The sequence below is a fragment of the Cotesia typhae genome, unplaced genomic scaffold (genome assembly GCF_013202065.1).
Source record: "Cotesia typhae breed Kobodo isofemale line unplaced genomic scaffold, CoteBio_Ctyphae contig_33, whole genome shotgun sequence".
NCBI lineage: Eukaryota > Metazoa > Arthropoda > Insecta > Hymenoptera > Braconidae > Cotesia > Cotesia typhae.
Genome location: NW_027423741.1, coordinates 2,367,621 through 2,381,151, shown reverse-complemented (window position 1 = coordinate 2,381,151; position 13,531 = coordinate 2,367,621). Strand labels below are relative to the sequence as shown.

Here is a 13,531-nt window from a genome sequence, read left to right as displayed (position 1 = left end):
TTCTTATCTATTTTGTTGTTTAGAGAATCAAGAGTTTAATTAAATTTAGCATTGATGAAAATTTATTGAGTAATTTATTCCTCTATGTCTTTCTAATGATATAATGCGCCATATCAGGTGAGCTAAATTACGCCTGCTTTTTTATCAGATCACCTTGAAAATTTGCACAACCTTTCAGTGGATGTCTTGATATGCTTAAAATTAAGTGCGACCGGTTAATTAAGTTAGATATGGTAATTATATTGAAAAAAAAAAAAAAAAAATCAAAAGATTTTGAACTTGACAATAGTTAACATTTTTTTAAAATTAAATTATTTAAATTTTAAAATAATTTAATACTATAAAATTTTATAAGAGATATTTTCAAAGGAATTGAAATAAGATTTAAAAAAAAATTTTTTTCTTATTATTTTAAGATTGACATTTCAATTATGAAGAAAAAAAATAAGAGAAGAAAAAAAGATAGACATTTGCAAGTTTTGCATAAACTCTTAAATGAAAAAAAAATACTATAATAAGTTTTAGTGTTTTTGACTCTTATCCACAGAGATAAATTTATGACTTAGAATTACTATTAACGTGAGTCTGAGTTAATTAATAAAGAGCAGATAAGGGTATATTTAATTATCCAAGTCTTTAAACAAACACGTGAGGAGAAATTATTTCTAACGGCACTTAATTTAAATTTAGCAAGTTTCAACCTGTGATCATCAAACTTCGAACTAAACTGTTCGACATTAGTTCCAATTCCAACAAACTTTACTCCTTGAATAAATTGTTTTAAAGTCCATTCCTTTAGTCATCCAGCACTTGGAAGATACATAGTACGTATTGACAATATTAGATACAAGACGCGTAATATATTTTTTAATTATATAAATGCAGTGTAATGGAGTTTTTTATTTTATTTTGCCTCCTCCGAATTATAAGCTTTATATGAATAAAAATAAATGACTCATTCATGAGGAGCTGAGCAGCTGAGTTGAGATATTGAGACTAGCGTGTAGTCTTTGTGTCACAAAAAACGATTTTCCTTCGGCAGGTTGGTGTTGAAGATATTTTTTACTTCCTGCTCGTGTTTTTTTCCGCGTTTTCGTATGCATAAACTTGACGGATAAAGGTTACGCGTGAGGAGTATGACGGAATAGAATGAAATCTCGACCTTCTAGATTTATTAAACTTCTATTCACAATTCACTATTATACGGATAAAATATTTTTTAATTTATCTTTTTTATTTTATTTTTAAGGGTTGAAAATATAATAAAGTACAGGAAAGTATACAGAAAAAAATAATTTCTCGTCTCAAGAAAATTTTTAGCAAGACCAAAATTATTTTGGAGCTAGAAAAAAATTTTCTTGGCTCAAAAAAATTTATTACGAAGTTAAAAAAATTTCAATCAGTTAAAATTCAATTTTAATCAATATTTCTCTTGAAAAATTGTTTGTAAATAATTAAATTTTACTAATTTACTAAACAATAAAAAAATGTGGAATTTCCGTATATTTTTTTGCGCACCATTGGAACGTGATTAGTATTTTTAAATTTTGATGATTAAGCTTATTAGTTTTTTTGTATTCTCCTCTCATAATTTTCCGAGTATTTAAAAAAAATACCTCACAAATTATCAACATTATAAATATTTATAACCAGTAAAAAATTATATATATTTTTTACAAATGGAAAAATTGTAAGGAAATTTATTGAGATTATTTCATGAAAGTATCTATTTTTTAATGAAAAAAGTTTAAAACTATCTGTAATATTACATAGATGAATAATCTGTAAACTTGAATTAGTTTCGAAGATAAATTTTAGATGGAAAATTTTTCGGGTCACAATTTTATTCGTAAAAATCATATCTCTATTAAAAAAATTATTCTACCGAAAAATTAAAATCTTGTAAATATTTTTCGACAAAATTTTCGATTAACTTCAGAGATTAAAAATTAATTGGCAAATAATGAGAATAGCTGAAATCCTTCAATTAAAAAGAGCACGGAGGTCATCGAAGTATAAAATCCATTGCAATCGATAATTGAATGACTAACAGTCTGTTTTTTATCAGTTCCTGCTACCGCAATTATTCCGCAATTGATTAACAACATAAATCTCTGAAAGCAATCATTAAAAATTAATTTCCTATCTGAAAAACCACGTGGATAACAAAAGTCAAATAATGACTGTTTGCTCAACAAATAAACACTTGGGTTTGATTTCCATCCAACTGTAAGCTAATTATTAATTATTATATATATTACAATAATATTCATTATTATTAATAAAAATAATAGTGTAATGTTTCAAATTTAAATTGTTAATTCCGAGTTTTGAATATATTTATTCCGGTTTACTTCTCTTCATTCACTTATATTGCCTATGAATTATTTAATTTTCCGAGGATAGTGCAGATCAGCGGAAAAAAATAAGAAAGCCTGAGGAAAAAGTTAAAAAATGGTTTTTTTTATCCTCTGATATCAGCTTCTTATCCATCTTACAGCCTTTCATTTTTTACTCACGTCCTGAATACTCAATTCTATTTATATATTACAAAAAAGGAATATTTAGGTCAATAACATACTATCGCCTATTTATTTTATTTCATTACTGTTTAGTTACACTGACAAATTAATTATTTGATAAAGATTATTATATATTGCAAGCCACTATACTCATAAAATAATAATAAAAATACATGAGAAAGTTATTAACCGGAAATTGTTGGAAGTAATAACTTTTTCTTTCTGTAAGGAGTACGGAAGTTTATTTTCTTTCATGGTGAGTGAAAAATACTGTGAATATTTTCTGTAGGTGTAAACAAAGAAATTATTGCCGAGTACTTATATGCGGAATAAAATTAAGATACATTCAAAGAATAAAACTCTGTTTATCAATAAATAGAAGAAAAATAAAAAAAAAAATTTAGTGTCTATCGAGAATGTAAAATATTATAAAGAATGATAATGATAATATTATTATTACAAATTTGTAAATAATAATTAGCCAATAAGCCTTGACACGCTTGTGATAATACAATGCACTGTGAATATCAATATCACGATATGTGATTGCTGTGTATCACAATGGGTGAAACGCTTTCACTGGTCAAAAATATTAAGTACAATGAAAATTAAATAGCTATTGTTATGATTTTTTTTTTCGAAATATTCAATGTCACGTGTAATTTATTTCAAAGATGTGCACTGAGATAATTTTTTAATAAAAATTTGCATAAGATTAATTTAAGATATGACTTAATTAAAAAAACACAAAAATTTGTTGATTTAAAATTTTTTCTTTTATAAAATAATCTTCTTACATATTTATTTTACTCCGTAAATACCATAAAAAGTTTTAATAATTTCTTTGTTTGAACAATTACTTTACTAAATCCAACCTTTATTTTTATTACAATGAAATTTCCACTTTATTTTCCACGGGAAAGGTCATTATCCTTTGGTCTCCATATTCAACATATTTAATGGCTACATTCAAAGGTAATTGTTTTTTCAAAGAGAAAATATTTACATATTAGGAATTTTACTGTATTTGAAATATTGATTCCATAATTTCATATATTATTAACATGAAAAATTCCTGAGAATTGATCTCTAATTCCTTTGTGAACTATCATCTCATTAGAGATGTATTAAATTCAATAAACTTATCAAAGTTTATAATCGTCTTATAAGCTCAACGTTCGTTATACAGAATATATTATAAAATTACTATTTTAAAAAGGATTTGTGTTTAAAAATAAAAAATTGCAAAGTTCAGTAAATTATTTAAATTCTGTCTTTGTTTTTCATTTTTTTTCTATTGCAATATAATAATAATAATAATAATAATAATAATAATAATAATATCAGCATATATTTGCAGAGTACTCATTAATTACCAATTTAATGAGTACTATTCTGTCTAATTAATTTTGTTAATTATAGATAAGACATTATATACTCTATACTCTATACATCATGCTTGGATGCATTCCCGGAATATTATCACGGATCGAAGCGTCTTAAGATTCGAGCAAGATGATCTTTATATTACGCCAACTCTTGAACGATTTAAATTTATAGTTCAGTTATTATCTATTCACGTAGTTTCCAATTATATTAATCTTAATCATCTTGCGACTGTTGATAAAGGAAATAATTAAAAATATATTATTTATGTAAGTCTGTACAATGCATAATGATTTATATGGAAATAACATGATCAGAATAGTTAATTTTACATGTAGTAAAAAATCAAGGTCAAGATTATTTACATCAAATTCTGAGTCAATTATATATATATTTTTTTAATTCAATTTTATATTTTTTTTAATAATTATTAAAATATTAGTTTACTTTTAAAAATTTTCCTTTTTATTCGTGATTACCATATTTTACAAAAATAGTCTTATTGATGTAACAATTGAGAATAAGTATAAAGTACAATAATTATTTATAAAAAATTAATATTATTACACGTGTAATCACAGCTGAATTTTTTTTCTAAACATGATAATTTTATTTACAATTAATATTTACAAAAATTTTTTTACGTTACCAATTTCTTCTGGAAGACTATAAAATAATAATCTACAAAAAAATCTATTATAATTTTTTCTAATTACAATTTTTGTACAAAAAAAAACTCCTAAAGATTAACCAGCGTGTATTAACATTAAAAAAAAATATTTCTATTAAAATACTTCATGAAATTATGCGTTCTTGAACATTAGGAGTATTTGCTTCTAAAGTCGAAGCCTTGCTTACATTATTAGTATCGTCTTCTTCTTCTTCTTCCTTTTCTTCCTCTTTTTCTCTTCGATTAGACCCTGACGATAAATGTATGACACTAAAAAAGTAAATTGCATTGTTATTTATCATGACTTGTCAGTAATTAAATATTTTACATAAAAATTATAATGACAGTAACAATGAATTATTCTTACAGAATAAGAAGCAGTACTGCAATTTGTGTCGCAAAAGTCAGCCAGTAAATAGCACTGGGTACAGTATTGTAGGTCTCATTGTAAAGTTGTGAGTACAAAACTCCGCTAAAGAAAGGCACTGCATTATCACAGACTGATAACATGGCAAAAACTTTTCCTGGAATTATCAATCATCACATGAATGAGTATCATACAAAGATAATCATCTATCATATCAACAATAATAATTATTTTCTAAATAAATAAATAAAATACCTCGTTCATTAATTGGTACAACCTTGGAAGTCATTGATCTTAAAACCGGCGCAACTACCGGCCCAATAGCAGCAACCGCGGCTCCTGTAGTAATTATTATTTTTCATTAAGACAATAAATTTAGTAATTTATATACAACGCAAAGATTTACAGCTATAATTTAACCATACCAGCGTAAAATATTTTCGGCGTAGTAGCAGAAGCGAAAAATACTCTACCAGCAGCATGAGACAATGCTCCGATCATGACAATGATAGTGTCTCTTAATCCCAATAATTTGCTCAATATTGGTCCGCCGATTAGCATTGCTATTATTTATTCAATAAATAAAATATTAGATGTTAAATTTAACTAATTATTTGTATTAATTTTATAAATGTATTAGATTTTGCTGGTGTCTATGCACAGGTGTTTTTTGCACCTCTATAGAATGTTTACCAGAAGTAAAATTAATGAAAAGAAAAATTAATAAATGACCATATTTACCAGCAACAAAAAACGACGATTGGAAAGTCCGAAATTTGCTGAAAGTCGACACATCCCACTGGAAAATCCTCTGGGTGTACAAGTAGCTCATGGGTTTTTCGTCCCTTTGAAAGGTGTAAAATGTCATTGTAATAAAGAGCATCCACAAATGAAGCCTCCTGTTCTTGGGGCGCGGCTTTGTCAGAGTTTTAATCGTCGAAATAACATGCTCTTTGTCAAAGAAGTCCGTCAAGACATTGACACCGAGCAGAGACGTTTGTCGCGGATTTGTTTGCCATTTTAATACAATCAGCGAATAAATTACTGATATTATGAGCAGCATTGTGTTTATTGCAAACATTATTGTGTATGACCGGTTAAACACTTCGGTGAATAAGTATGATCCAAGCGCAATGCCTGAAAGTCAACAATTGTTATTTATGATTAAGGATTATTGATTATAATTTTATGAAAGTTAAATTAGCAGACTATTTCATTGAAAAATTATTTAAAAAAAATTCTACATGTAGAAGATATGAAAAATTATGTGTGTAATTTTTTAAAAATATTTTTTTCAATCGTATAATTTTGATTTATTGTCACCTGTTGGCATAGTAGTGAGATAAGCGATTTCCAGAATAGTAACCCTCAGCGTACGCTGTTTTGCGGAAGAAACATCGGATATGTAAGCGAAACAGCTCCCAAAAATAGCAAGATCTCCACCGAGCATCCCCATGGGTATGCTTGCTGTGTAAATTATCATAAACAAGTCCCAGTTTGGTTTCAGAGTATTTACAACCATCATTCCGGAGTAAATAATTTTCCCTAGAAGACCCATTATCAGAGGAAGTTTTCTACCGCGTCGATCACTCCAGTTTCCGTAGAACAGAGATAAAATTATTGGAACTACATGGCCGGCGATGTTGTTCCATTGGTGGAAATCTGATACTGTTACCTGTAAATTATAATTATTGGTTTAGTTTTCTTTACAAGATAAATTGCAATCAGTGTAATTATAGCTTAGCTTTAAAAGAAAAATATAGCTTAGCATAGAGTGTCATTTAAAATGAAAAAATTTAATTTTTTTCTTCAAATATGTCTCGGTAAAATAATTGTTTGACATTCTAATTTATTTATTAATTTTTATCATTTGTTGTCAGTCCGTGTTTCAATAATTGTCACTTTTATTTACCCTGAAGATCTTTAAGTCTCTTTTACCTGAACAATTTTATTGATTGTGTCATTATTCTTGATATCTCTGCAAACTTCTTCAGTAAATCCGTGATTAACTCTGCAGGACTTGTAAACAAAAAGAGCTTGCTCGACAACTGATGTTATCATGTATGCCATTATGTAAAGCCACATTGTCGGCTCTACAGATATGTATCGTATCCATCCGAAGTATTTTTTTATCACTTGGGATCGTCTGTTTTGAACAATTATTATCTGAAATTTAGTTATTATTTTAAATTTTATTATCGATAAAAAAAAACTTGAATTTTTTAAAACTGGGTGAATTTATAAAATAATTTTTATTTAAAAAATTAATGCGGTTAATTTTTTAATTAACTATTTTTATTTGATAAATACCTCAGATAAATCCTCGCTCATTTTGGAATTTTTTTCACTTGTATTATATTGTCTTGATGAAAACTAGTATATCTTAAATATATATTTTTGATGTTACTAAGTAACTAAATTATCCATCACAACTTTAATATCCCCTCTATCTAATGTATCACAATAGTGGTTAGATGTCAGCGTTAATTCTATAAAACCAAATAATAAAGAAGATTAAATAACGCGATCGTGTATTAAAGAAAAATAATCTTTTTTTTTTGTTTGAGTTTTATTTATGATAACATTTAGTACTTATCACTGACGCAAACAAGAACGTGTTACTACATAACTAAATTTTATAATAATAAAACAGATGGTAAATATTTAAATCATTTATTTTCAAATAAATTAATTAAAAATTTTTTTTAATTTTTTATTACTGAAAAAATTTATTTATAAATTATTGCATAATAATTGAAATATAAAATGTCAACAAGTGTAATTTTAAATCAGAGTTCCAAATTGTTTAAAATTTATTTTTTTTTTTTGTAAAAATTGGAAATTAAAAAATATTAATTTTTAAAAAATTGTTAATGTAACCTTTCATTTTGGAGCAACTATTAAAAATCCATCGAGCACGTGTTTATACGTAGATTTTAGCCGACAGCACATGCGTTTACTGACTAGACTTTCGTAAAAATATTTATATAATAATAACAACTCGGTACTGCGCAAGAACCTCAGACCTCGTGTTTCCATGCTTATCGATTTAAATTACTCGCTGGTCGTGTACTTGTATGAGTACCGGTCCAGTTTTTTTTTTACAAACTTGTTAGACCTGTTTCAAATAATTGCTAATGCAATTTTTCTTAGTTGATTTTAATTTTTAATTTTTAAAATATATTTAAACAATTTTTAAAATTATGAAAGAGATTTATAATTAAATTATAAACTTTCTAGAAAGAAAAAAATTAAAATATCATAAGAAGAAACTTTGAAAATTCTGTAATTACATGCAAGTAGTAAAAAGTAATTTTTAATTACATTTCGTGACAAAAATTATAAAAAAGAAATTTATTAAAAGTCTAGAACTTAAAATTTTAATATTAATTAATTATTTTAGTATCAATGATTTAATAATTAAAAAATTAAGCAATAAATAAAAAGTAAAACAAAAAAAATCAAAATAAGATAAAATAAATACAGAAAAAAATTTTTTTTAATCAAAAATTTATTTATCATCATTTACGATCATATTTTTTTTTTTTTTATCAGAATTAAATATTGCACATAAAGCAAATTTTAAGTCAATTAAGATAAATTATTTTCTTAGGCCTTCAAAGATACGTCATAGTCAAGTTTGTAGTAGACTTTAAACAGTTATTAAATTCTATACATATACATATACATAGATAAAATTTATATTTATATAATTAATAATTATCTCTGAGACAAATTATATTGACTATTTTTATCCAGATAACATTATTGGCTCGTTAGATTTTTTTTTTCTACGTTACTTATTTCAGATAAATCTTTGGTACATTTAGGCGGTTCCTTTAAACCACAATTATATTTATAATTATATATTATATTTGTTGCATTTTTAAAATTCTTTGTATTATATAACATTACATATTTCAAAACTTCAGCAATTATTTAAAATAATTAAACATAAACATATTGCATAATCAATCACGCGTTACATTTAACATTTACATTTTCTGCACATTTAAATCACAACAATAAATATACCCTCTACTTTTCAACTAATTATTGACATTTACTCAATTCAATCTTCAGATACGTGTATGTAATTTTAATAATAAAATTATTATCATTATTAATTTTTAATTTATCATATCAGTTATCACATATTTTAGTACTCGGTTACTGTTTTTGCGTATTACTCGTTAAGTAATAACGCAAAAATAATAAATACTTGACTTCTGTATTTCTTGACCTGCCAGTCAATAAAAATTGAAACATAATTATTTTAATTACGCAATTTTATTCCTGTTAACAGATAACTCATTCATTAAACTCTCATTAATCCGCAAAATAGTCATTTTCATCGCCGCAATCGTCCGTAATTAGATTTTTATCTCTTGTAATGTTAAGCCTATTATCCCTTAACCACACATTAGCTTTGTTTGTCGTATTAAAACATTTTTTATTTAATCACAAAGGAATTTATACATTTTTAATTGTAATTGTAAATAGTTCATTTGATTTTTTTTATAATTACAGACCAGGTAAATTATCTTCTTAGCCTTCAAAATTTTACACAAAAAATAATAATTATTTTTTATAATTCTATTGACTTTAAATATGTAAAATTAATTTATTTATTGAAAATTTCTCTTATTTTTTTTTAAGTAATAATTTTAAGAAGGCTAACCATCGGATATTTCATCTACAACGATTTAAAGCATTCAATTTCTTCGTTGTTATCTGTACAGTGTCGTTGATTAAACACTCATTTTTAATTTAATTTTTTACCATTTTTAAAATTAAAAACTTCCAATTTATTTCATCTATAAAATTGTATTGCTGAAAAAATATGAGAATAAGAAGGAATGTAAATATTAATTAAGTACATTACAATCTTTAGTCGCTTAGAGGAGAGTTTTTAATCTGCTAATTACTAATTCTTATTTACTTAAATAATAATAATAATAATAAATACATTAGTTTTGTTTTTAATAATTTACATGGGATTTAAATTTCCTGCCAGTGAAGTATGTACATTTAAAAGTTATCTTTTATCAGCGCAAAATCATTCTACCGACAGTCGGAGCGACATACCGTCAATTGGTCAGACGAATAAGATTCTAAAAAGTATAAAAAATTATTTTAAATAAATAAATAATTTTTTATTTTAATTCATACAAAGTTCATAAAATTAAAAATAAAATTATTAAATTATTACAAAGTTCAAAAAATAATTTAAATTTAAAATTCAGTAAAATTTAAAAATTGATTTTTTATGGTTTTAAATTTTATTTTATTCAAACTAATGAATTGAATATATTTTAAAATTAAAAAACTTTGTTGGTCTAACCAATTGAGGTGGTAAGAAATGAAATTTTAATTTAAAAAAATTAAATAGTACTTATCGCTAATTTGAAATAATAAATATTGAATACAACATGATGTGCGTAATAAATAAAAAATTGAATTATTATAATATACAAATAAATAATTGATAACGAGTACATAATAATAAAATAGTAATAAAAATCTCGTTTGTACCAAAAAATCAATAATTTAATAATTATTTTAAAGAGATTCTTGTTATCGTATATTAAAAATATTTATATCCACTTCAAGTCTTTTCAATTATTATTTTATCTATTTAAAATTCAGCACACACATTATATATTATATATATATTTATATAATAGCAGCTAATAAAATATAAGAGTCGCTATATCGAACATCGTTCATGCATCGAACGCGCTTTAAACGAACGAATAAAATTTTCGTTCTATTAAAAAGAATAAAATGAAAATAAAAATTAGGTTGGTTGCGTGCTAAAGAGATAAGAGTAAAAAATGAATAATATTTATTAAAATTTATCAGAAAGTGCCTAGCTAGTGATAACAGATGATGCTTTTTTATCAATAGAGAGGCTACTGATGTCGAGATTGTTGTAATTAAAGTGTGAATCGTTTTCAGGTATAGTAGCCATTAGTTTGTTAGGATCGTTAGGCCCGTCCAAAAAGTAAGTTATCATATTTCCTTTACCCTTGACCTGAATGGGGCCACGACAAGTAAGTGGATAGCCTTTGGCACTGAGAATATCGCGTACTTCCTGTGTCACTTGAATGCTATCCAACACGCCTGTTGAGTCCATTCTCGAGGCAACATTAACGGCATTTCCCCAAATATCGTACTGTGGTTTACGTGCACCTATCACTCCCGCCACAACTGGTCCGATGTTGATCCCGACTCTCATCTTGAAGTTATTGAAGCTGTGTTCATTAACGTAGGCCAGCTGATCACGTATTCGTAACGCGTAATCTGCCATCGCTGTTATGTGTTTGTAGTCTTTCATATCACAGGTATTTTTTGTTAGACCTGTCATCATTTTTTTTTAATTTAATTTTATTTAATATTTTTTATTAACGACATACTGTGAAATAATTTTATTAGTGTATTTTTAATTTCAAGTAATTTTTTTTTATTTTTAATAATTTTTTTTTTTAAATAAAGTAATTTAATAAAATAATATAACGTAAATTTTTTTAAAAAATTGAGCAAAAATTTCTTAATAATAAATTAATAAAAATTTTTAATAAAATTTGCCTCTAGTTCTCCGATAATAATTATTAAAAAATTATATTTAATTTTACTAATAAATTTTCAAGCATTTATACAAATTACACTTGAATTAACAATTTTTCACAGTATAATAATGAAAGAAAAAAAAAATTACAACAAACCTGAAGCTGCCATATAAGTAGCTCCCGTACTTTTAATTTTTTCAATATACTTAAACTTATCTTCCGCAAGAATTTCGTCAAAATCGGCAATTATTTCGTTCAAAAGTCTGAGACATTCAACACCCTCATTATTAGCTTCCAGCTCGACGTAGAACTCTGAGAAGTTTGGAATTGACGCAAACATAATGCACACAAAGTCGCATTGCTCGTGATAGAGTTCCTGAAACATAACACAAGTGCAGTAAGAGAGAGAGAGAGAGAGAGAGAGAGAGAGAGAGAGAGAGTAATCTAAAGACGAGCGAGACATAATACATCATATATTATACATCAGGCAGAGCATAATATACAACATATAACAATAACTAGCGTACATAAGGTATCAGTACACGGGGAACGATGAAAGTTTAATTACGTACATCAGAGTTTACAGTTCTAAGGAAGTGCGCGGCGACATGCTCCGGCAGGATGTTTGCAAGAAGCTTTTGGTTGTAAGCCTTCAAATGCTCCATTTCCTCCTTCTCCTCAGTTGCCTGGAGCTTCCACAAGAAGTCAAGGCGGTAAGTCGCCTCGGTATGCTGGGAGTGAGCCACCAGGAAGGCCATGAAGAATATCACCAGCACTCCGGCCAGCCATCTCCCTGATTGATCAATGTCCTCCTCTTTTGAGGACTGATATATGCTCACTGTCAAGTAACAGGCCACGATTATGCTCAGCACCGCTACTTTGAAAACTGACGTCAAGATCTGGTAGACTGCACAGGTGACCATCACCAGCATCACCAGCACCGGGAATAACTGTAATTAAAGTCTTACTGAGACTTAAACTGCTAAGGCTAGATTTACTTTTTATTTTACACTGTTTTAAGATTAAACTAGCAGTGACGTTATTTTATAGGTAACTCTAACAAGTTTTTTTTTTTTTCCTTACGTCAGCGAATAGGGTGTAATAACATGGTCCTGTTGCTCCAGGAATTTGAACCATTACTGTTGAATTGTCATTAGATTTTCTTGTCCAAGTATTATTACTACAAGCTGTACTGTTGTCTAATGTGACCTATTTATTTTTTTTTAATTTATGGACATTAGATTTTACATTTTTTTGATGAAAAAAATTTTTAATTTAACAAAACTCGTCTTAAAAATTTTTTAAATAATTAATAGAAGTATAAATTGTCCAAAAATTGGTTGATAAAAAATTATAAAATTGAAATTAACAGATTTAGATAATTTTTTAAGATTTTTATTAGTCAAAAAATTGAAAAATAATTTTTAGAAATTTATTTATAAAAAAAAATTAAATTACTTTGTTGAATTCATGAATTTAAAAAAATAGATAATTTTTTTTAAGGCGAGTAATAATTTAATACAATTAAAAAAACTTACTAATGGTGACAAAATAGTTAAAAATGTAAGGAAGACTACGATTGTCGCAATACTTTGAGCGATCATACGGTTTTCAAAAATAGCTGTCGATACATTTCTGATCCACTCAGGTATTTTCTGTAAAAAAAAAAAAAAAAAAAAAAAAAAATATGTATCTAAATATTATATTCTACTTCACCAAGGAATATAAATAAATTTTAATATCCAGCTGATATATGTAAATATTAAAGTTTCATGACTGTGATGTATATTTGAAAGCTCAGCGAATCTGAATACAAATAGAACAGTGAATTGGGAGATGATAAGTTAAAAACAAAGAGAAGAATGAGTCAATATTCAATCTTGAATAAAATTTAGCTTTTCAATATTTAATTAAACTGTACCTCATTTTTTTCAGCCAGAAGAATACTGTTTATCAAAACAATAATTAATAAACTCACTCCGGTGCAGATGTAGAAATATATACTCCTAAAAAA

The 13,531-nt window shown here is 26.2% G+C and overlaps 1 protein-coding gene across 2 annotated transcripts in view; it reads right to left on the bottom strand.

The window, feature by feature from the left end:
• Positions 1-4,374: 4,374 nt before the first annotated feature.
• LOC141526060 (adenylate cyclase type 6) overlaps positions 4,375-13,531 on the bottom strand; it is a 61,663-nt gene continuing 52,506 nt past the window's right edge. Inside the window, exons 15-25 of one of the 2 annotated variants that reach the window (XM_074240810.1) lie at positions 13,439-13,523; positions 13,056-13,172; positions 12,601-12,726; positions 12,090-12,467; positions 11,674-11,893; positions 11,054-11,308; positions 5,687-5,965; positions 5,371-5,508; positions 5,201-5,284; positions 4,946-5,102; positions 4,375-4,848 (exon numbers count right to left, since the gene is read on the bottom strand). In XM_074240810.1, the coding sequence (XP_074096911.1) occupies positions 4,704-4,848; positions 4,946-5,102; positions 5,201-5,284; positions 5,371-5,508; positions 5,687-5,965; positions 11,054-11,308; positions 11,674-11,893; positions 12,090-12,467; positions 12,601-12,726; positions 13,056-13,172; positions 13,439-13,523 (1,984 nt within the window). In that variant the 3' untranslated portion in view covers positions 4,375-4,703. Of the gene's footprint in view, positions 4,849-4,945; positions 5,103-5,200; positions 5,285-5,370; positions 5,509-5,686; positions 5,966-10,334; positions 11,309-11,673; positions 11,894-12,089; positions 12,468-12,600; positions 12,727-13,055; positions 13,173-13,438; positions 13,524-13,531 lie in introns of those variants that run through there. The other variant, XM_074240809.1, reaches the window with a different exon arrangement.